The 25,501-nt window shown below is 38.7% G+C and overlaps 1 protein-coding gene across 8 annotated transcripts in view; it reads left to right on the forward strand.

Moving 5' to 3' along the window:
• Window positions 1–25,501, forward strand: part of PTPRZ1 (protein tyrosine phosphatase receptor type Z1) — a 135,438-nt gene that overhangs the window by 23,508 nt on the left and 86,429 nt on the right. For all 8 annotated transcript variants that reach the window (XM_054065516.1, XM_054065508.1, XM_054065528.1 and 5 more), the window contains exon 2: window positions 16,984–17,049. In XM_054065516.1, coding sequence (XP_053921491.1) covers window positions 16,984–17,049 — 66 coding nt within the window. The remainder of the gene's footprint in view (window positions 1–16,983; window positions 17,050–25,501) is intronic.

Genomic DNA, 25,501 nt, shown 5'->3' on the forward strand with positions numbered 1-25,501 from the left:
ACGCAAAATTACAGTGATGTCTAATGACCAAAACTGATTTCAGAGAAATTTTTTAAACAAAATTTATGAGAATGGGTCTCTGGGAAGTAGAAGTATCATCCTTAAGTTTGCAAGAGTCTGATTAGGCAAAAATGTGTGTCATTTTTAAAAAGGCCAGCAAAGCCACATTGCATTAAGAACACCATATTGGTTAATTGAAGGTATTGCATCTTTGTTTTGTTTTATGTGTGACACGTGCACCAGTGTGACTTGCAGAGTGATGTTTTTGAAAAAGAAAAAAAGGTCACTATTATGCCATGGCAAAGTAGCATTTTTATTTTACATGGGATATTTCCAAACTGTTTTGATTTTGCAGCAAATTAACTTAAGGTAGTTGGATGGTGATTATTTATTTTTAAAGACCATTGTAAACAGTTACGTAGAATGTTTTTTTCCTTAGCATTTAAATAATTTGCAGGTTTTTACTGTAAACTGTATTTTAGAAGACAAAACGATGTATTGTTTGAAAGTTTCATCCCAATATTCATACCAGTGAAAGCCTGGCTGCCTGTTTTCTCCGCAGACTTATGTAAATTGCTGGAGACCTAGTGTGAATGGAAGGAGTCTGAATTTGTGTCCATGGTAATCTGTTCAATGTGTAGAGGAAGTTACAATGGCATTAACCCATGAAAAGACATGCTTTGAATTCAGATAGTCAACTTAATCAGAGCTGGACATAGTTTTTTAAGGGTTCCTTTTTGAAAGAGCTTAATGCTGCTCACCTGCTACCGTCAAAATCATCATTTATCTGTAGAGGGGCATGAGAATTAAATGGTTAGCTGAAGAACAGATACGTCCCTGAAATAAAGAAAAAAAAAATCCCAAATTGATTTACAACCTTTATTTACTTGGGTAGCTAGTAGCATGAAAATGTCATACTTTTCTTGGCTTGTGACCTGCTTTCTACCACTGGGAGCTGAGTGAATTCATGTGGTGCTTCTTTAGGGCTGGAAATCGAGCAGCGTCAATCCCCGTCGCTTTCCTATGTACGGTGGAAGTCCTGCCTCACTAGAGACAATCAGCACACCCAAGAGGCAAGACATAGAGGGGCTTAAGCAAACGTGGACATGCAGAGTCCTATATCAACCTACAAAGGACATAACAAGAATTCAGGTCTAGTCTCCCACCTCATTCTGCTTTGCCTCAGACATAAATGGTTCTGCTGGTACAGGTACCCTGGTAAGAAGGTGATTGAGATGATACTCCTCTTTACCTTACCAGAGAAAATCATATGTAGCAGTCTCATCTGCTTAGGTCCTTCTAGGATGAAGGGATCATGTAGGCAGTCAGCCCCCTGCATCACCACCACTCATGTAAAGGCAAAAAGAAGGGTTGTTGTCATAAGTGACTCCCTTCTGAGGGGAACAGAGGGTCTGATATGCTGACTGGACCAAACCCACAGGGAGGTCTGCTATAAGAGATATAACCAGAAAACTCCCTAGTCTAGTAATGCCCTCAGACTATTACCCACTAGAGATTTTTCATGTAGGTGGCAAAAAGATAGCAAGGAGAAATCCTAAAGCAATCAAAAGGGATTTCCGAGCCCTGGGACAGTTGGTTAAAGGGTCAGGTGCACAGGTGGTATTTTTTTCAATTCTTTCAGTAGCAGGGAAGAATGTAGAATTAAGCAGGCAGACTCAGCTAGTCAATATGTGGCTCAAAATTTGGTGTCATCAGCAGAACTTTGGGTTTTTGACCATGGGATGGTCTATTCATCATCAGGTCTACTGGTGTCTGATGGCATGCACATCTCACAGAAAGGGAAAAGGGGTTTTGCTCAAGAGCTGGCAGGGCTGATTGATAGGGCCTTAAACTAGATTTGAAGGGGAAAAGGGGCAATAGCAGGCTGGTGAGGAACAGGCAATAGGAAGGCATGCCAAAGTCTGAGGAGCTGCATCCTAGTGAGAGTCAGACTGCTCCACGAGAAGATGGGCACAATGAACCACAGTTGAAGTGTTTTTACATGAGTGCATGCTACATGGGGAATAAGCAGAAGGAGTTGGAAGCCTTGGCCCAGTCCCGAACATATGACATTATTGGCATTAGTGAAACGTGATGTGATAAGTCCTGCGACTGATGTGCCATAATGGATGATTACAGGCTCTTCAGGAGGGACAGATGAGGTGGTGGGGACGGGAAGAGGGGAGAGGCGTTATGTATAACAGAAGGTCTGGAATGCATGGAGCTTGCAGTTGGTGATGGCATAGTTGAAAGCCTCTGGGGAAGGATTAAGGGGCAGACAGATGTCGTTGTGGAAGTCTGCTATCAGCCACCCAACCAGGACAACGACACTGACGAGTTATTCTTTAAAAAACTAAGGGATGCCTCTAAGTCATATGCCCTGGGGGATGTTCCAGGGGAGGTTTAGGTTGGATATTAAAAGAAAGTTCTTCACTCAGAGGGTGGTGGTAGGACAGGCTACTCAGGGAAGCAGTCATGGCACTGAGCCTAACAATATTCAGGAAGCATTCAGACAATGCACTCAGGCACATGGTGTAAATTTGGAAGTTGTCCTGTATAGGGATAGGAGTTGGACTCGATAATCCTTGTGGATCCCTTTCAACTTAGGTCATTCACTGATTCTATGATGTGGGTTTTTCGCCTGCTTTTAAATTAAATTACAGTACAAGGAAGAGTAGCATTAGGCAACCTGTGTTTATTTGGCTATTCAGCAGAGATTTAATTTTCAAGAGTAAACATTACCAGTCTCAGCTTCATCTGTTTCAGCTGGTGAAAGTACAAGATTCTTCTGCTCTGTATCTTAATTAATATGCTACAGGATATTTCCAAAGTTTAATGGTAGACTTGTGTTAGAAATGGCTTGCTTTTGATGATGAGGATGACAAGGTTAAAATAATAAGTATGATTAATGTAAGAAAATAAAATGTTCACTGCCTATAATTTGTAAGTTTTTTACAGTATCTGTATAGTGCTACTTGAACATTTTATACCAGTGTTAGCTAAATGAATTTACTTTATCGCCGAATCAAGCTGCATTTAGAGAGCATTGTAAGTACGTTTCCTGGCCTTCCTTGAAAATGGGATTACCCAGTATCTTTCAGTGCAGAGTTCTGAATTAATGCAGCAAGAACAGCAGGTACTTGCCTCCAATTTAAGAGCTGTAAGTTCCCAGAATTATTTTCAGAAGAGCCACAGCATTCTGTGAGTGTTCACTGGTGGAGCTGTTTGGATACTAAAATTATAACGAGAAACATGGTAACTGCTCAAGGCATAAGGGAAAAGACCACTGATGGATGATCACCATGAAGGCAATAACATCGTCCCATTGAGACAGAGGAAGTACTGTAATGGCTGGCATTTTTTCAAGACATTTAAATTGTCTTTCTCTGTGGGAGCAGACAATAGCAGCAAGGATTTTCTCACAAGTTGCAACAAAATGTAAGAGAATACACAGAAGTCTGCTGTTTAGGAATATCTCTTGCCTTTACAGGAGGGGCAGGGGTCAATGGCCAGATCAGGCTATTCTTTTGGTTCTCTACATCAAACACAATTAGATAGAGCGGAATGTCTAGAAATTGTCTAGAGAAAAAACAATATTAGTAGTAGCAGTAGTCACCTTAAGTAAGTCTCTGCGGAGGAATTGGGTTTAGAGGATGAAGTGTACAGTGAGGAACTACAGAATTTTGCTATCTAAAAATACCATTGCCCATGAATTTGTAGCAGGTGAACTCTGTTGTGTTGTTTAGGCCAAAATCTGCTTTGTCCTGTTCTAGTACAAGGGAAGTGCAAGTCAGTACTGTCTAAAAACAGCGTTTGCTCTTTGAACATAGTGGATATCACAACACGAGTAGAGCCACATAATCCCTAGTTCTGTAAGGAAGCTGCAACTGGTGGATCTGAGATTTTTCCATTTATTAGATATATCAATTCATAATACTGTTTTCCTGACTGAATTTCCTGACTGTTAAGGGAGACATTGCTAAAAAAAAGCATCTAGGGACACATTCCATTCATTCTAAGCAAGGGAAGAGTCTTATCATCTAACTTGCTCCAGCCAATTTCTGAAAAGCTAACTTTGTTGCCTACGTAGATAGAAGTAGGTTGTCTGTTACAGGACAGTAAGTGATGGTTTTGTTTAAAGACTAGCTGCAGTTCACTTAGGACGAGTGTTACCATTGTTTTAAATGCTATGGATCATTTATGTAGAGTGTGCAAATAGCAGGAATAGCCATCTTGGGTTAAACCTGAATTCAGTATTATCTGACAGAGGCCAATGCAGGTGCTTCAGAAGAACAGGCATGAAATTCCACAATAGGTGGAAGGGAGATGCTTCTCCAATCGTTTCTCACTCATCTCATCTAAGCCAGGTGCCTTTTTATATGTATTGTGGTAATTCCAAATATTCTTGATATCTTTATAGGTATTTCAGTTTTAATTTAGCTTTTAGCCTCAGTGGTTTCCTGCAGTGATAATTGCCTAGATATGAACAAAAAAGTATATCCTTTCACTGTTTTTCTTACTTTCAGCCTTCTCATTAATGCTCCTGGGTGTTCTTGTTCTTCTAGAGAGAAAGAGAACAAAAGTTCCCAGTCTTCATCTTAGCAACATTCATTATTCTTTTTATTTGTTTTCTTTCCAAAATAAGCATTCTTAACATTTTCCATTTCTCTTTATTTGAAACTTTTCCATGGTCACATTCATCAGTGTTCCCTCTCACTTGTGTTATCATGCTTAATTGTTTCTGAGAAGGCAATGCAGTTTTCCAGATGAAGCCACACTGATTTTTGCTAAGGGGCACTAATTTTCTTTCTTCACCATTTATAACATATTTCAAAATTTCTACTTGGACTCCAACTATACACTGAATGAAGAACTTGATTTAACTGTCCAGGGATGTCCTGGTCTCTTCTTTCAGCTGGTACAAATAATTGCAAACTCAATAAAGTAAAAAGTAATCTAGTTTTTCTCAATGCCTTTTTTTCAATTATTTTTGCTGCTACATCTGTCAAAGCTGAACATCATTTGGCATTATTACACGTTTATTTTGCTTGTTATAGCTCTCTGAACTTCCTTCGATCCATAGTCCTATGCAATCTAAATAACTGAAACATCAGTGCATCACAACATTTTGGCATATCCTCTTGAATCTTTTAAGTGTTTCCCTTTCTGGAAAATTAGTAGACATTTTGAAGATGTCTAACAAGTGACGTTGCTATTAAAACTGTAAATATTTTTATTTTGAGTCTTTAAAAAAAATCTGTGCGCATTATGTGCTAAAAGTTGGTATCAGTGTACTAATTTGGCACCCCGGCTGTCCCTTGAATGTCAAATCAAATTATGTTGCAATCATCACTCTTTAATGACTCATCTTCTGTTCACTAGGTGACCTGTCTGCTGTGAATGTTATATGGGTTTCTCAAGAAACGCCTCAGCCTGTTTGTGTTCAATAGCAGCTCTTCAGATTTGCACCTGTATTGTTTCTCTAAGCTTTGTCCTGTTGGGCCTTTTGGCCATTTTACCTATGGCAGCTGAAGTCTTAATGGTTTGTTACATTGTGCTGATTGTTTGGTCCTGCCACCCCTTAGGAATTCAGTTTGCTTTTCTTTGCTGGAGTCTGTGCTATAGCCTTATTTATTCATATATATATATATAATTAGGGCTCAGAATCTCTTCTGATATGGAATCAGCTGTATGTTCCTCTCCTCTCAGCACTTCTATTTTCCCTGAGCTTGTCTGCAGAAGTTTAAACCCTCCTTGCTCACTCAAGGAAGGGAGTTGTAGCACTCTGTTCATTTTGTCTGTTTGAGCCTATACCCTTAATTAGAAGCACTTATAAGAAAACAGACAATGAGAGAGCTTCTGCTAAGTCTATATGTAAACTTCCAGGCAATCCCCTATTCATAGTTCTGCATTACCAGGCGGATGTGCAGGATGAGCTTCCTCCCTAGCACAATGGCAGAAGTGTCTAAATGGCTCTAGTACAAAGCATCCTAATTACGTGCCTAAAGAATATTCACAGAAGACACTCTCAATGCACCCTTTTGAAGTTTTTCCCAATACCGTAAAACCTTTATATAAATATTCATAAGAGAGGGGGAGACAGGCACACATGCTTCACAGGCTGCTAATTAGTGCTTCACCCAGGGCTTTAGTGCACTACACCTTGACCAAGGGCAGGTTTCTTTATTAAGGGCTTTGAGGATTTTAAGAGTCTGCAATGTGAGATGAGTATTAACATCCCTTTCTAGAACCATTTCTTCATCACCTAAGGAGTCCAAACCCCTTAGTTCTGTTGGGACCTGAGATACAAACCAGCAAAGCGTTTAAGCAAGTGAATTCCCAGTGTGGGAATTACTTTATCCATCTTGGTGTAAGTTCACAAGTCACTTTAGGTGCATTGAAACTTACTGATAAGATTTAAGTGTGCTCAAACCATTAACTCACTGTACATTTTTAGATAATGTTTTCCCCTGATTCTGGTTGCTGTTAATTGATAGAGCAATTCATTACTTTATTAATAGGCAATAAAAATAATTTAATCTTGGTAGATGAGTCATTGCAATTAACTGAAAACAAATTTAATAGCTAGATCCGTTATATTTAATTTGTTCATGTCACAGTGTTTAGTTTGCATTAAAAATCTGCCTATGATTTATAATGATATTCTCAGGCTTCCTGATTTTTGTTTCGAAGATTTAATTTCTTACTGCTAGAAAGTCACAGTCAATTTGCAGTTGGTTATTGAGTGTTGACAGCTGGCTGCCACGATATATGAACTTTCAGTTGTATTGAACTAATCTGAACCTAGAAGGGTTGCTGCAATGAGATTCTCAGTTCAAACTGTGTTATACACTCAGTATAGGATTGCAAGTAACAAGAGGTCAGAACCTCCATTTTGTGGTTCACTGCACAAATTAAGGCTTTTCATGGAGTGCCACCACCACCTGAGACCTGGGAAAAGGCTTTTTACTGCCTTAATGAAAGACTGGATTATATGGGGAAATAGTTATTGCAGTAAGGTGAAATTTCATGTTTACAATGATTAAACCATGTATCTGTCATCTTACAGGGATATTATTTCCACATTTTGAGTCAAACCCTGGTCACCTAGGTTTATGACTGCTGTGAGAATTCAACGGGGATTAGAACTGGAAGAATATGAACAAGAAAAACAGTGTTGGGGGGGAGGGTCTGAAATCACAGTTGTGTTCTGTCTCCTTTTACTGTTATGTAAAATGTGCATGAATTAGACACCAGGAGAATGGGCGGGTGAGGGATGTGTGCCTATATGGTGGGTTTGTGTTCTGTCTGCATTCATGTGGGCCTTATATAGCTTCCCAGGCATATTTAACTCCCCCCTCCAAGATGAACAGCGTATTAATTAAACACAAATGAGCAAGATCCATGACTATAGAGATCATGCAGAATATCTGATCAAAATATCTGAGTCTCCACTTCCAAACAGTATTAGTATTTGAATTCCAAAATCACCCATGAAGTTCTGACTTTGTGGATGATGTGGGACAGGACTAGGATGAGACTCCTGTTTCCCTCATGGTACTCTGTTCAACATACATAAACCATGAGACAGAATTTTACCTCAAAACTATATCCGATAGTAGATACAGTTTTGATAATAAGGTACTGAAGAGAATAAAAAATGAAGTAAAGAAAGGAAATGTGAAGAAAATAGTTTTTAAATTGGCATGACCTTATTTTTTTTGATATCCCATATTTTTTTTTCTAAGTCTTGCAGAGAAAAATCAAATGTTAATACTGCTGTAATTGGTGACAATAAACAATCACCTCCAGGAGCAATCAATACATCTTTCTGTTTTCAGCTATCTGTGAAAGTAAAAACATCGTTGTGTAGAATAATAGATCACATTTGTGTATGTTCTATCAAGCAGAGGACGAGAAACTGACCATCTGCTTTTCAAAACAAGGGTAAAACATGTTAACTAGCAAGAGCTTAGTGTGAGCACTAAGTGCCCGGTTTATATGACAATATAGCTGTTGTGTGGTGCTCTGCTTACTCTATGCAGAAGCTGGCAAGGCATGGAAGAAAAGCCCAGACCATCCACTTCCCTGTGGAGGAACTATTCTTCCATAGATCCTCTGAAAACCAGGATTAAAGCTGGATTCTTTTAGTAACTTCAAGATATCCCCCTTTCTTTGGCATTCTTTTATTTTTATATGACATCTTTTCCCGAAGAAATCGTAGGAAATTAAAATGATGTTGTTTGATCTGTTTGTACTAATTTACACACTTTTGAAATCAACTTCAGGATTGCTGTAGTGAAATAATTACATAATCCCACCAAAAGCAGAGGCCTCAGTAGTTGAACTTGGGGCTGTGTGTCCTTGGTATCTGTGAAGTCTGGATGAACCTCAGCCCCATCCAACAGGACCGGTCCCCCAACAAACAGGCAGTCCCTTCCCACTGCCACTGCCTCTGAGCAAAGCTCAAAGATTTGGGAAAGACTCTGGTTGAGTGCACTAGAATTTTTTTTCTTGATCTGTGTGACATGTACCTCTTTTTCCAATCATTTCTGCTTTAGTTTGTACCATAAAGGTTAAATTCCATGTACCTTCCAAGTATGTCAGGATTAAATTTCTGTTAGTATTAAACTGTACTTAGAGTCAACAGTTATGGTTTGATGTGTTTGACAAAGTTTTCCAAAGGTTTTTCTAATTCTAAACAGCAGGAGTCAGATTGAAAGGTGAAACTTAAGTTCCATACACCCAAAAAATCACAAACCCATGCATTAGGTGTCTTTGTCTTGCCTTTAGTTTTTGGTGTGACAGTTTGCCACGTTTTTCTCTGTTTCCTCTAGCAATCCTGAGACACTTTATTTTCCAAATGAACTGTTTATGTAATCAGTTGCAATAAAGAAATGGCTAAAGGAAAAGAGTAGACATGAGATTTATAACATGATACAATCATAAAAAAGCGTAATATGTATTTCTATCTATTTCTGTACACCTTTTTGACAAATCCTTATAGATACACATATATCCAGACATGCCTGTACGTATATATAATGTCATTATTATGATTTGTAAAAAAATGACAGGTTCTACATTTAAGTTTTTCATTGTATTATTTGCATTATATTCATTTTATTTTTCTTTTATCAAATAGACACACATATTTTTATAAATGTGCATTTGCTACTGGGTGTCCATGATGAGCTTTGGAATTTTTCAGTTGTGATGTTGTGAGTGTGATGTTGTGATTCCTCAAGGGATCATATGATTTCATAAGAGATATGTGGCATAATTGCTAGCTTTATAATAATACTGACACAAAAATCATTCAAGGCAACCTCTTTCTTTTCCTGTGTTATCGAAAAAAGAATTTTGCCAAAACATTTTAAGTAAATAAATTCCTGAAGCAAAAGAAGATATTGCTATCTGAAGAGCCACCTTTCAGGAAGCTTACTGTTACATGACTGGAGGGATAATGGTTAAGTAGAATTTGTAATTCCAGCATCAAATAAATAAAAAAGGAAAATAGTTAATAATTAAAGACGTCCTTCTTTAGAGAATATATTTCCTTCAGTACTCCTCCACCCCCCACTGACACAGTCATAGGATTCAGTCTAAGGCTGTTCATTAGGGTCCATAAGATTATTTTAGCTATTGAAATAGTTTGCAAAAGAAAGTTTTTAACAGCTTTACTTCACAGCCCCTACTGTGCTAAAAAGCATTTTATTTCCGTAAATGTTCCTTTGAGATAACTTGTTTAAGGTTAACTCTCAAGAGTTTTAGATAGATATTCCCAAAGCTGTAGAGCTTTACTCATGTGTAGATGTTAATATTAGCAGGCAGAAAGGCACTGGAGAAACATACTAAAGATTTTTAGAAACCTTTTCAAAGCCGGTTAAATGTGAACTGTGAGATTTTTGATACAGCAGCTAAATTTGTTTAATTTTTTGTTGCTCTTATTAAATGTCTGCTGCAATGTTTCTTGTTTGTTGGAAAGGAGATTGTAACTGTTTTTAAACTTAGATGCTTAGAAAGCATAGATTATTCATTCCTGATTATATTTATTAAGGTTCTTGACACACAGTTATGCTAGAAATTAGAATCATAAAAGTTAGTCTGTGGAACACTCAGAACATAGAAGAGGTTCGTGCAAATAAAATCAAGTTATCAAATCCCATTCTGATCAACTCAACCTCTTTCCTGCTTCTCTCCTGTACTGCTAAGAGAGAAGTAAATTAATTTTGAAAACAAATGCCTATAGTTTTAATGACTTGATTGAATTTGTTTGTTTATGTCTGGTCTGAATTTACTTTGTATTTATATGATTCCATGAATTTACATGTGTTGCATTAAAAGACCATCAGGGTTTGGGCAAAGGAATCCGGGCAGAGTTACGTAATAGTGTGTCCTCAGAATCACTGCTTGATACCTGCTTTTTTGAGTAACAGTTCCAATTTCTGTCATAAACACCAGTTTGCTTTGCTTCATACATGGGATAATAGTGTAACATCTTTGGGAGGCTTATAGTCCTCTTAGGTGCCTTCTGTTTTTCGCTTTGGACACCTAAACTCCATTTAACGTCTTCAGCAGCACCCAGTCGTCTGGCTTTTCTGGGTTACCTAGTTCTATAGCCTCTAAATTACTGAGGTATCTTTGTGTTTAGCCCAAGAGCTTCGTAGGCACATAATTTCACTCACCTGTGCATGTTCAGAAATGTCCCTTCTGGAAGATAAACACTACTCTTCCACCTAGAACCTGTACTGTCTGCTTGGTTTCAGTGAGCAGGCACTTAGAGCCAATGCTTCAAGTAACTGCTAACAGCTGTGCAGGAAGGTGAAGTCTACCAGACCATTTTGCTCCATCTTCAGATGATGTCATGGTGCACAAGATCACAGAAAGGAGACATCTAACATTTCCTCTTACTGTGCCTGTAGTCACAGCGAGGGTGAAAGCAAGTAACTTAAGCAGATTGGATCATCCCTGGGGTATCATGAGATCCCTCTCACTTTCCACTGGCTGCTTAGGAATTTTGGGTACCGTGTCAACCTCAGACTTGTAAAATTCCAATGAGGTAGGATATAAATTGGTCAAACTGGAGTCTTCTGTGCATTGGAAAATTGTGATAAAATGGGATTTCTAAACCTTAACTGATACAATAGGGATTATTGTTTTAGTTCATAGCACTATTCACTGTAAAGTTGTGACAGGTTAAGGAAGCAAAGTGCTTACTCATTCTCTTATGCTTAATGGTAACAGCTTTTAAATGAAATAATTCAAACTTTTTTCTTTAATTTTTTTTTAGATTAAACACAGTTTGTATTAGTAAATGCACATGACAGTTGACAAATTTGCAAGAGGAGTTTTGTTTTGGCTTTATATTTAGTACAGAGGAAAAAATCTCACTTTTTCAATCTGTGATAGAATGAACAGCCTACACTTAAGCATAATGATAGGAACTGACTCTCTTTATAGATACCTGAACATGTACTGATGCCTAAAATAAACCTGCATAGAAAAAAATGTGGGTAAAAAAAGATTTTTAAATTTTTTTAAGGCTGTGAGAATTCTCAGCCTCATCTTGAGAAAAGATATACACATTGCAACTTGCAGGAAGAATATATGATATCATAGAGGTGGGCTATTAAAGCTTTTGTGTGTTTTAAGGACTTTACAGGTGCCATTACAAAATCAAATACATTTAAAACAAAGAGACTTTACTCAGACACATGTATATCATTTTCGCAAAGGAATTTATAGATAGCTCCTGTCAATTATAACTTCAAGACTGTTAGGAGGTTGTGCTCTTAATCTTTTAATTTCCTCCATCAATATAAATCAAGAGTTGTTTCGGTTGAGGCAATGAAGCTACACCCTCATAATACAGATGAAAGGTAGAAATGGATTCTGTGACCTTCCTGTCAGCTAAAAGAAGGAATGACCCCATCAGAGGTGATTTTGCACAGTTTTAGCTGTATTTAAGGTTCTGTGTTTACTTCCAGAAGTAGAACCTGCATAATACAAATCTTTCCAATGTTTAATTGTAATCTTTTCATATTTGAAAAGCACTGAGCATTTATTTTGTTAACACGTGTAGTTTCTTTTTTAAAATTTATTATTATGCTAGTTCTTAGAGTTCGTCTTCCTGTCTGACTTCCTTGCAGTGACTTTGTCTGGTGTCCCACTTCTTAGCCACTAGCCATGTACCGATTTGTTTTTAGCTACCCTCTATAACCGTTGTTATCATACCGTTTCAGTTTGTTCTAAAAGTTCTAATTCTTTGCCAGTGAAGAGATTTGTGTCTTAATCAAAAAATCTGACTTTCAAAATGCTTTACTGTGCATAAAGTGCCAATGAAGAGTAGAGGTAGTAGATCAAGTAGACCATAAAGACTGAGCTGCCTTACTGTGTTTGAATGAACAGCATCCAAGACGTTCATATTATATTCAGAAATAAATTGATGCATCTCGGTAGTCTTCAGTAGAGTTGGGACCGTTTGTGTTGTGGAAAATCTGAACCTGGGTAACTATTGCTTTGTACTTCTGAACAGTTTGCTCAGTGTCTGGGCAAGTGCAGTGTGTTTTTGAATAAAAATTGCTAGTCCAAGCCACTTGTCTGATGACTTGTTTCCAGCAATAACATATAGCAAATGCAAGTGCATTAAAATAGGGCAAATATTCAAAGATAATTTCCCAGTATAATCCTCCCTATTTTGTCAATGGACTTGGTGAACTAAAAGTGGTGTCACTGTATGGAAGGAGTGTGTGGATTTCTCCACAGATTTTTGAAGTCTTCTTCAAACCTTTGTACGCTTCTGGTGTTCACAGCTTCCAGTTTCTGCAGTGTCAATAATACAAGTGTACGTAGCAGAGATCTCATGAAACATGATTTGTTCCAAATGAGAAATTTTGTATTTCTCAGAGAGAAAATTGTCACATATTTTCAGTGATCACTCACACCTTTGCTGTCATCCTAAGAGTTCCTGTGCTTTTCTTTGATCTAAGAACCACAGGTTGAATTCTGCCCACGTAAATTGAAATTCCTGCCAGTTTTAATACCAATTCAGCCTTTATCTCCATGACTGTAATGCACTGCCATTATCCATTTATACTAGATGAAAGCTTATGACTTTAGAGTCTATCCTCTTTGCTCCCAAATTAGATTTTGGGACAAGAGGAAAATGTTGAGTGAGACATGACCTCCCAGAACCAAACCGAGTCAGCAATCTGAATGCAGAGTTAAGAGTGCCTGCACTTACTGTACACACAGAACATAAGTCTACATAAGTTTGTAGAAAATCTCACAACTGTAGACACAACCTGTTACCTAAATGTATCCCGGTTCCTATAACATTATCATTCTGATGTCAGAATCTTGTAAATGATGGCCCTGCTGGAGGTGCAGCTCGTAAGTCCAGGCTGAATAGAGGTGAAACCCAAAGCAGGCTGTTCTTTTTGTCCTCTTGAGTGCAGCAGCTGATACCTCTTGACACCACTGGGGCAAAAAGGACAAGCATAAAGGGCTGGTAAAATTACAGCAGCCTGGTATAAATTACAGTGACAGATTACTCCTGACCTTCTATCCTGCATAGCAAAGCAGCCTGTTGAGCGCAGCATCCCCAAGCATACTTTGTGTTTCAAGCGCTGTCCTCAGAACACCCTTTTTATCAAGGCTTAGGAAAGGAGTCTCTGGTGGATACTTGGGGCTTGTTGCCTCAGCATCATACAGATTTTTCCTGAGTTTTAAAGTCCCGTTTCCACTTCTCTGACTTATTATCCTGGCATAGAGTGCCAAATCCAGAGTGTCTCCCTCACAGACGTTTCTTTCTTGTTAGTATTTAAAACTATTCATTTTTTTACTTTTACGTATGCATAAATACACACTGAAGAACAGACTGTTTCATTCACAGCAGTAAATCAAAAGCAACTCAACTGAGGCCAGTAAGTGCAAAAGGAATATCAGACTCATGTCAGGAGGAAGAAAACCTGGTTATTTATACTTTTTAAACAACAAGAAAGATGCACAAGATCTTATTACTCCCAATACTAAGCTTTAATCAGAAAGCCATCTTCTCTGTTTGACCCTATGACTGAACGTGAGACAAGTTCAGCCACAAATCAGTCATCCCCACTACTCCTCATGAGCAGGGGAGCATTTGCCACCATCATTCCTGACTTCATGGGCCTTGGCCATTGAGGTGTGCACTGTCTGGACAGCATATAGAAAGAGACAAATCTTATAGCCTCAGACAGAAAACTTTGTCTTTGAAGGAGCGTAGAAAAAGGGAACAAGAACCATTTTAATGATATCTTGCATGTCTCCGTGACAGGCACAGAAACATAACCATAAAACTGTTTAAAATATGACCCACAGCTGAGCTGCCTTGTTCTATGAATAAATTGACAGTCTGTGGGAACATGTTCAACAGCTTTCTGGAAGCAAGAGAGAACATTAAGGATTTTTTGCTTCATAAAGCGTCACCTCAAGTAATAAAATCCAAAGTATTGTGGGCACTGGCTGGAGACGTCAGTCAGTGTCTCAGGAGTCATGCTGTGAAGCTGATCAATCTCAAGTGTCAGTATCAGACATTTACATATAAAACCACAAATTTGACATCAGTTTTGCCTTCTCTTTCGTGAAGATGTTCTCATTATTAAGATATTCATTTAAATTACATGTAAGGAATTTAATTACATTATTTAAGCAGAAGTACCATGAGGAAAAGGGGTGTCAATTTGTTAACTCTAAATAATATATTAAAAAAAAAAAAAATTAAAATAATTTCCTTCCAGCTGGTCCCTACAGTGTTAGATGATCAATACTGACAGTTTATAGAGCAGTGCTTTATAGGATACACAAGTAGCAGTTTACACAAGAAGCTCAAAGGAAGAATTGCTGCATTCACTCGTCCTCATGTACTCACACACAGCTTTTCTCTGACACCTGTGCTAGTTATGATTCTTCAGTCACTTCCTTCCCCAAAATGGAATTTGATTTCCATCCTCAATTTTGCCACATATTTTTAGTGGAAAGAAGCAAGACCATCCCTCCAGATGTGAGAAGGCACGTGGCTGTGAGTGTGCTGTGAAGGGGCTGTGGGAGCACAATAGGTGAATAGCAGAGGAAAAAAGGTATATGAATTCTTAATGTCTCCTGGCACTTATAAAGACTTTCTGTAAGATTTACTGAGTCTGTGAGTGTGTAATGCGCCAAAAAAAGGTGAACCTTGACCCTTTTCTTTCTTGTTCATTGAAGCTATCATTCCTTGTCCATCAGACCTCCATGTGGAGTTTAAAAAGTTAGTGGGTCGCTCTCACGCCCAAACCCTGCTTAGTTAGCATATGAATGCTCAACTGATTGTTTGAAGTAACAATTAGGAGGACAATGGATAAAGGAGGAAACTGGAGACAACCAACACCTGTGAATCAGAACATAAACAGCTTGCTTTTACATAATTAATTAAAAAAGCAGGCACATTGCCTTGAAAATGTGGTCCAAAGGCAACGGTGGTGCATGTAAATTCTTTTCCAGTGCTATTACTTCCATGTGAGTTTTCATCTTTTTGTAGAAATCTTGTGGGTGAATGTTACAAAGTCTTGCAAGGACTGGGGTGTTTTTAAGCCAGGAAGGAGAAAAGGAAGAGAAAAACAGCTAAGGTCAAATGCAATTTCACAGAGGAGGCAGAACTCCTGATAGAGTTATTGAAACAAACGGACTTCAGATAGGTAGCAGAGTGTCATTGTAAGACACAGAACATTTCTAACTTTGCAAAGAGCAATTATGATTTAACATCCCATAATCGGCACTACATACTTTTCTGCATTAAAGAAAAAGAAAGGAATTCTATGAAATCGTTTCATTATATTGTACGTATTGCAGAATGTGAGCAGAATTCCATGGCGCTTTCTCAAGGAAGCAATCCATATGTGTGCTCAACATGCTGATATACCATTATTTTTTAAATAAGCTATCTTGTGCTTCTCTAGAGCAGTATTTAGTGAAGAAAGTTAACATTATGACTCTTGAAATGACAGTCCCATAAAACCTGTATCTGCAATTTACATATATTAAGAAGTAGTAGGGGACATAGTCTTCTATTTTAATACATCAGTTGTGTTGCTATAGTTGTACTGGCATAAAAAGGATAATGGTGAAGGTTATTCAGTAGTCAGAATAAATCAATGAGTATTTATACAGTTAGATATTTCTCTCTAGAGAAATATGTCATTTAAAAGTATATAACATCTAGCTTTCTCTCTCCATAAAGTTTATGGAGATACAAGTAACTTCATATACTTCAGCTATAATATTGCTGATGCTAGTACACAATGAAATGACATTTCAGAATATTTTGTTCACTATCTTTAAATGGTATCAGTAATACAAAGTTAGGAGAAATCTGTGAAGTCCTGACCACACAGAGGTGAAAGTTTAACTCACAATAATTTTCAAGTAATGTAGAATCTAGACATCTTTCTAAAAGACATTCCAGAAGATGGTTTCTTCCAGGGGTAGTTGTATCAATTGTTAAAGGGAAAGCTCACTTGTAATGAAAACTTGAAAGAAAGAAAGAAAGAAAGAAAGAAAGAAAGAAAGAAAGGGAACATAAAAAACTGGACGGCACATAAAGAAAATAGACATAATATGAACACAAAGAAAGAAAACTGTGAAAGAACGTTTGGAGACAATAAACAATAAATCCAACTGGTGTAACTATGTCACGTCTTAAGCTAAAAGTTTAAATAAGAAATTACATGCAGATAAAATTAAAAGTATTTTTTGCTTTGTTCGTGTCTTTTATATGCTACAGTGTTGGTGTTATTTACACTCTATTTAACCAAGACTTGCCATTCAATGTCTGAGATAAGGACAAAGTAATTAATTCATCAATAATTAAAAGCGTGATTATCTTGCTGGAGGGCTGTATGTCATCTATACTTCATGTTCCTGTTAGTCTTCTGGGTTTTATATTGTAAATTCATTGCTATTTTGCAGATTTGGTGTACGGATACTATAGACAACAGCGGAAATTGATTGAAGAGATTGACTGGTCCTACACAGGTAAGCAAAACTGTCTATTGAAGAACTTATTTCTCATTGGTATTTTCATGTTCGTTGTTATAACTTGAAGAACCTGTTATGTCCGTATACCACTTTCCATTTGCCCAAGCAATTGCTAAAGTAAAAATGCAGGAAATTGAATCTGAAAATTTGCAGGGATATTACAACAGGAGATTGTTTTCGTTTCTTAGATCTGTTACTTTTGCAAAGAGAAAGTCCTGACCTTAAAACCTTAATCCTGATATGACATACTTCATAAAGGCCAGGCAAATAAATTGCTAGGTGCTCTTTTATCATATGAATATTAGTGTTCTGGCAAGTTTGAAAAGCAGACAGAAAAGCTGAAGCAAGGCACAGCACATTATGTGAGTTAAAACATATCCATACACTGCATATGAACTTCTGCATGTTGCTTCTGAGCATCTGAGTGTCCTTTCCAGGTCCCACCCTGATTCTCCAAAAAACTCCAACTGTTTGGGATCCTTTGTTTGCTTAAGAAAGGTATACCCTTAAATTCTGCACGAGCTTTACCTCATCACAGGACTATGGGAAATTTCCAGTTTGCCTCCTAGATTCTGCCGTAAAAGTCAAGCCACTTGCAGTAATACCGAAAAGATAGTTTTATCCTAAATGATAGGCATCTTTTACCCAGAACGTAATAACTACTTCCTGAGGATGTGCATAGACTCTTACATTTTTGATGATTTAAGTTATTGTTTCAAAAGCCACCAAGTTATAAAAGAAATAAGGACTGTCAAATTTCAGTGTTTCATATATTTGGTTCAAAATATGTTCCTGTAGTTAAAGACAGCTACACCATTCTTTTTCTTTCTTTCATTCTCTATCTCATTTTCGAGACAATTTTTATCTTCCAGGGTAAAACATATCTAGCAAGCTCTGAGCCCAGAGAGAATTGAAACAGGCCAGTCATAAAGCCTTCAAAATGAGATTTATAATGAAAACTCCCACTTACACACATTGTACTGCAAAATCCAAGTATAAGATGAATCAATACAATATTTCCTGTTCAAAATTCATCCATTTTTTAATATTGCAGTTAGAGGAATGCAGGGATAAGCCTCCAGGATTACAGGTGACCAGAGGGCAATTTATGAGTTTACTTTAAAGAACAGCAAATGGGTGTTGCAAGGGATATTGGAGGATGGAGCTCTTCCCTAGCCTTCACAGAGCACTCACCCACTGTGCAGCTGCTTCAGCAGCCACAGGTCACATTTACTGGGTATTTTGGGTGGCAAGACAGCACAGACTGCAAACCAGAGGATTCAGACCTGCTGATTCTCTGCCTTTACATGTGAGATAGCTTTATGTAGTCATCTCAATTCGTGTGACTTGCCCTAGGGACTCTACTGTTGGCAAAGCCATTCTCCGTATTCAGGTCTACTTAGTCGGGTACATGCAGTGCACGGGGTGGTTGAAGGTGAGAGGAGCGCCACTTAGCCAGGTGTGTCCTGCCCTGTCAACCTCCTGCCCCAGCAGCCTCCTGCCCATGGTCCTGCCACCCCACCATGCCCTGTGCCGTGTAGGTCAGTGTGCTGCCAGCACTCATAATGCAATCAGCTCCAGGTGAGGTCGGACATGGATTTTTAAAGCTTTTTGGAGGCTGTATGTAAATCCAGTGCTCTGTGTGTAAGGCTGCCAACTGTATTGTGAGCCATGGGGTATATGATGCTTTCCTGAAACACTAAGTAATTAGCTTATGGCATGAAGGAAATACAGGAATTCAGCTTTTGCTTAAAAATTCCACAGTCTTCATGAATGTGAAGAAAAATCACAGATTTTAACATTGTGTGTTGGAGGCACAGAAGTCTAGTGGCTGAGACATACTGATTATCTTATTTATTTATTTTTATTTCATTTATTTATTTATTTAATTTTCATTATTTATTACAGGGGGGAGCAATATTAAGTACTGTATGCATAACTACTGTTTATCTCAAAGATATGCTTTGATCTTATTTGTGAATAGATGGTCTATGCTTTGTTAGTACATTTTTTCCTAAGACTCCAGTTGTATTCTTCAACATATATTCTTCAATGTCAACAGGGGTTCATGAAAGGCAGATCTTGCCAAACTAACCTGATCACCTTCTATGACAAAGTGACTCAACTACTGGATGAGGCAAAGGCTGTGGATGTAGTCTTCTTGGACTTAAATAAAGCTTTTGACACAGTTTCTCACAGCATTCTGCTTCAGAAACTGTCAGCCTCTGGCCTGGACAGGCGCACACTCTCCGGGTTGAAAACTGGTTGGATGGCCGGGCCCAGAGAGTGGTGGGAAATGGAGTTAACTCCAGCTGGAGGCCAGTTACAAGTGGGGTTCCTCAGGGCTCGGTACTGGGTCCAGCCCTGTTCAATGTCTTTATCAATGGTCTGGATTGAAGGCATTGAGTGCACCCTTAGCAAGTTTGCAGATAACACTAAGCTGGGTGGAAGCGTGGATCTGCTGGAGGGTAGGGAGATTCTGCAAAGGGATCTGAACAGGCTGGACCACTGGGCTGAGACCAATGGCGTGAGGTTTAACAAGGCCAAATGCCGGGTCCTGCACTTGGGGCACAACAACCCTATGCAGTGCTACAGACTAGGAGAAGTCTGGCTGGAAAGCTGCCTGGAGGAGAATGACGTCAGGGTGTTGGTTGACAGCTGACTGAACATGAGCCAGCAGTGTGCCCAGGTGGCCAAGAAAGCCAATGGCATCTTGGCTTGTATCAGAAACGGTGTGACCAGCAGGGCCAGGGAGGTTATTCTGCCCCCGTACTCGGCACTGGTGAGACGGCACCTTGAGTACTGTGCTGAGTTCTGGGCCCCTCACCACAAGAAGGATGTTGAGGCTCTGGAGCGTGTCCAGAGAAGGGCAACGAAGCTGGTGAGGGGGCTGGAGAACAAGTCTTACGAGCAACGGCTGAGAGAGCTGGGGTTGTTTAGCCTGGAGAAGAGGAGGCTGAGGGGAGACCTTATTACTCTCTACAACTACCTAAAAGGAGGTTGTGGAGAGGAGGGAGCTGGCCTCTTCTCCCAAGTGACAGGGGACAGGACAAGAGGGAATGGCCTGAAGCTCTGCCAGGGGAGGTTCAGGCTGGACATCAGGAAAAAATTTTTCACAGAAAGGGTCATTGGGCACTGGAATAGGCTGCCCAGGGAGGTGGTTGAGTCACCTTCCCTGGAGGTGTTTAAGGGATGCGTGGATGAGGTACTGAGGGGCATGGTTTAGGGAGTGTTAGGAATGGTTGGACTCGATGATCCAGTGGTTCCCTTCCCAGTGGATTCTATGATTCTATGATTCTGTCTTATAACCTGCTTTCTGAAAGACCTGAAAAATTAGTCTCTATGTACCAGTGAATCATTATGATTAGGCCTTGGGATCATTCAAGCATGGAGTTTAATCCACCGTAACTAAGAAAAATCTAACTGGCTTGATAAACTAACCTGAATTTGAACAGATGACATTCTCTATATCAAATAAGATTTTTCAGATACATTAGGCACAGTGGGTCAACACACTCCTTTACTGGGATGGTACAGGGAGATGAATGTGAAATGGAATTAGAGAAATAACTTACCTGCTGAAATCATTCAATTTCTGAAGGTGAAGTTTCATAATAAAGCAATTCCACATACTGTAAGTTAATGTGACTCATCATCAGAATTTGACTCTCGGATAAATGTCTAATGAAGGCATAAATGTTACTGGAAACATTTTGTAGTACTTCTAAGGGGGCTGCTTTAAGCCATAGACAAATCCTGCATTTCCAAGCATGAATTGAGGGGGTTTGTGTCCTGACTTTGCATGAACTTTGCATATATATTTGTTCATATATTTGCATGAACAAATAGAGAGTTAAAGGAAAGTACAAATGCATGTTACAGATGCATCCATTTTTTTCAGAAATAAGTGGTTCTTGAAACTAACTTATTAGTAAAATCACTTTATTCTAATAACCTTTTGTTGTATTTTTCATTAAAACAGCGATAAAAATAAAAATCTGATGATATCATGACTATTTTCGAGTTATGCCGTGTACTAAAAGTGAACCAAACCATTTTTGTTCTAGAAAAAAGTAAATCTACTGAGCAAGTTCATTTCCTCAAATTGGCTCCATGCTAATTGGTGACCAAAGATCATTTAGACATTATTTAGATGTGCCACTAAGGTTACACAATCTCATATTATTTCAAACCATAGAGTGTACAATACAAGTTTCTATCATTTCTGTGTCATACAGACAAAGGATTCATTCTTAGTGATGTTTTGTTTAGTGGAATTGGTTTTGCCAGAAGGAATGATATGATGCTGTTTTCTGATCTTTTTTTTTTTTAACATAGTTGGTTTACAGTAGTCTGTGAAAACTCCAGGTCTGAATTTTCACATGTAGAATTATACAATGACACCAGAAAAAATTTCCTTTTATCCAGTGCTGTTTCTTTCTGTTGGGGTTTTTGCTCTTGGGGTTTGGGTTCTTGTTCACAACAAACAAGTTGAATGGCTTAAGGAAAAAAGTAGAGCTGAATTCTATTAAAAGCAAGAAATTCTAAACAGCCTTCCAGGAATTATAAAAGCCGAGGTTTTTTTAAAATGTACTTTACTGTGTAAATAAATAGTACAGCCAGTTCATGGTTTTTGTCTTGTTATTCAGGGGTATTAAGATCAGTTTGTGCTGCCATTCATTATGTGATAATGTTGATACCCAATTGCCTTATGAATACCAGCAACTCTGATCTTGAGCAAAGGGTCATTTTAGAATAAACAGTTCGGTCTCTGAGTATTCAAAGGACAATCTTGTTATTTGCAAGCAGTATATGAATAATTTTACTTTTTCTCTAGGGTGATCAATCATGGATCACAGAGTAGTTTAGATTTGAAGGAGCTCTTGGAGATTATCTGGTCCAACCCCCTGCTCAAAGCAGAGCTAACTTCAAAGCTAAAGCAGGTTGTTCAGGCCTTGTCCAGCAGAGATTTGAAAATCTCTGCAGAGGGAGATGCTGCAGCCTGGGCAGAGTGTTCCACCATAATTTAAAATATTTTATTTTATTTTCCCAACTGCAATTTCTCTTATTGCAACCTGTGACCACTGCCCTTTCCATGTGTGCTGCTCCGTCAATTGCCGTTAGATAGCTTCCCTTGTCTCTTCACCAGCCCCAGCAAACTCAAGTGCCTCAGCCTCTCCTCAGTGATTGTCTCAGTGGCCTTTAGTTTGTTAATATCCATCTCATACTGGGTTGAGAAGGAAGTTCAAACTGGACTCCACATTCTCAATGTCGCCTTACTTGTGTGCAGTAGAGGGAAATATCACTTCCCTTGTCCTGCTGGCAGCACTTTTGCTAATGTAGCCCTGTACTTTGTTGGTCTTCCTGGCTGGAAGGACACACTGCTGAGTCACACACAACTCATTGTCCATCAGGATAATTCATTGTCATTTAAGGTCATTTTTAGTATCTCATGTATTTCAGTAGCAAAACTTGGTAGTATGCTGATGATGCTCTTCTGGCCTTTGCACCAATACCTTCTGCGATAAAAATTGCTGAACTTAATGGCTTGTTGGTTTTGTTCCCATGCTGGACATTGAACTGATCATGTTAAGTTTAAAATTGTTATCATTCTATATCTAATTCAACATCTGTTGGAGATAACACCTTAGTTTATCATTCTCCATTACTGTACCTACCCAGACAAAACCTTCTCTCAGTTGAAAGGCCTTTTTTGCCACCCCGAGTCCTGGAAATTTGCACTGATGCCTTCAAATGTTGATGTCTCTAGTTTGGCTCAGAAATTTTTAAGTTCTTATTTTCAGTGGTACTGAGAAAATGTAATTCTCTTTCTTGCCCAAACAAGATCTAATGTTCTAATTTCAATTGTTGTTCTATCACCTTCAAGCACTGAGAAGTTTCTACTGCAAAGTCACTGCTCATGAAGTTTATGAAAAAGTAGCTTGTAGCTTATATTCATGATAACTTACAGGAGTATTTTGCATTTTCCTCAGCCTAAAAAGTAAGCAGAGATCTTCGCTATCTCAACTGTGACTCAAGAAAATTATTTTTAAATCAATAGCTGATTCTACTTATTTTGTAAAATGTCTCCTGCTTCTGTTACCCCACAATTTGATCCTGGTAAAGTGGGGAATTTCAAGGTCTTCCCTCATCATCCACCCTGTCGCCCTATTCAGCAGCCATCTGATGGGAGGTATACAGGCGTTGCACACTGCTGTGCAGCTGCAGTAAAGCAGCAGCTGTGCTGAAGATTGTGTGAGTTCGGGCACCCGTGTATGCTCCTCACGAGACAGCTTTAGGAGGAGGGGAAAGGGAACTAGAGGGTAGAGGCATAGGATCTGGGTGCTATCTGTTGCAGACCAGGGTGGAGTATGGTAGACAAGCATTTTTGTGAACCAAATCCTGACAGTTGGGCTTTGAAGAAGAGCAGGAGGCACCAGCGGGAACCTGCTGGAGGTGGGATCCAGGAGATGCCTGCTGAACTGACTGAACAGTGATCTGGGCAGATCACACAGTCACTCATGGTTCCAGTGTCTTGTCACTAAGTTCACAGACTAATTAATTAAAAAGCCCTTGACATTATTATGATTTTGGGAAGGCTGATGATTCAGCAACAGAAATTACAGTGTTATGCATCTGTTCACTTCAAAGAGACAAAGTGTCCCCAAGCAGGAAGCTACACACTGGCACTGTTGGCTATAGAGAAATCCCTTCTAAGGTACCTCAGTGTACTGAATCAACAATACAAAGCATGTTATTCAACAGAAATAAGGCAACTGTTCAGGGCTCGATGATCTTAATCATTTAGGTTGGAAACCTAAAAGATTCTTTGATTCTGTTTGTGATCAGACTTTTGAATTCATATGAAGTTATGTGATTCAGAGTAGTCTTTCTCAAACATCCTTTATTTTCAGTCAGGAGAGCTGATCTTTGAGCAGTGGAGAGCTACTAACAGCAAAGTCTAGTTTGTTTAGCTTTGATTCAGTTAATATTTGTAGGATAAACTGAGTGGAAAACTGTTACAAGGAGATTTTTTTGGCATGGAGGTAAGATGATTGGACCCCACATTTAAGGTCTTTTCCAAGTTGAATGCTTGTAGGATAAGTAAGAAGAAATACAGGTAGGTGTTCATATCTGGCTCCTCACTGGTAAAATTATAGCATTTTTCTGTTGGTAAGATGTAAGCAATCTGTTTGCCAGAGTTTCCTGATAAGGAACTCTGATAAGACCTGTTTCTTCCCTCATTTCACTCCTTAAATGCTATAAGCAAAGGAAACATCTGGGTCGTTTTCAGAAACTGCACAGTATCTCATTATGAACATCAACTAGATCATTCAAATAATGCAGGAGGGTTGGATTCTGAAGTGTAGGTATTTGCATACTGTGGCTCTGCTGTTTTAATAAGGTCTGTCCGGGGGTCAGAAAGATGTAGAGACTGCCTATTAAGTAAACGTGTTTGGAAATTATAAGCTTTTTTCGGAATGCTGTCTTTGGGAATACACCAAAGTAATATGAAGAAAAAGCAGATGGTGAATATCTCACAGTAGGCTACAGCCTCTGGTTAAGCCTCTTTGCCCTTCAAAACAATCATGGAAGTATCCTCATGCATATACTGCTGAATGATTTCTTATTCGCATGTGCATTCCATCTGTAGTGCAGTGGGAAGGATATGTTTTTGAGGACTACTTGCTTAGAAAATGTACAAATGATTACTTTGAGGTCATCATCCCCTCCGTATCAGTATGATTTATGGATTTGTGAAGTTTAGAGCCCAGCAAATAATTCTCCCATTGCTTATGTTTACAGAAGGCCTTGCTTTACTCACCTGCTACAGCCTATTTCTTTAGGACTGCCTTATGAACATCTTTACTCAAAGGCTACTCTGCTCCATTTATAACGGATTTGGGGTTTTTGTTGTAATATATTCAAATCTCATTCAGTCAGTATGCACAGTTTGCAAATGTACTGGAATAAGGGCAATAACTAATTCTGTGCAATGTCCTCACAGATTTTAAACCATTCATGACCTCGCTGTGACTCATTAATTCAATAGAAAACAAACCCATCTAGATAATTTTTCCACGGGTCAATAAAAGTTTAAGCAATTCTCCAAAAGGCATGGTTAGACAAGTCTGTGTGGGTAGGAGCACAGGGAGAAGGAAGATGAAGGGTAAGAGGAGTGAGAAGAAGGAGACAAGAGTGTGGCTTCCCTCTTTGACAGCAGAAAGCTCTGATGTAGGCTCAGGTGCCCGTGAAGCCACAACCACCACAAGCTCAGTGGTATTTTGCAAGTGCACCTGACTTAGTTAATCAGAGCGTAGAAGGGGCAGCACATTAACTTAAACCACGTTTTCATGCTGTACTTTGGAATTTTGTTTTCAAGTGTTATAATATGATGTTTTTCCCACAAAATAATAATTTTTCCAAAACTTTTCCATTTGAGAAACTA

The sequence above is a fragment of the Cuculus canorus genome, chromosome 1 (assembly GCF_017976375.1).
Source record: "Cuculus canorus isolate bCucCan1 chromosome 1, bCucCan1.pri, whole genome shotgun sequence".
In the NCBI taxonomy this organism is placed as follows: Eukaryota; Metazoa; Chordata; class Aves; order Cuculiformes; family Cuculidae; genus Cuculus; species Cuculus canorus.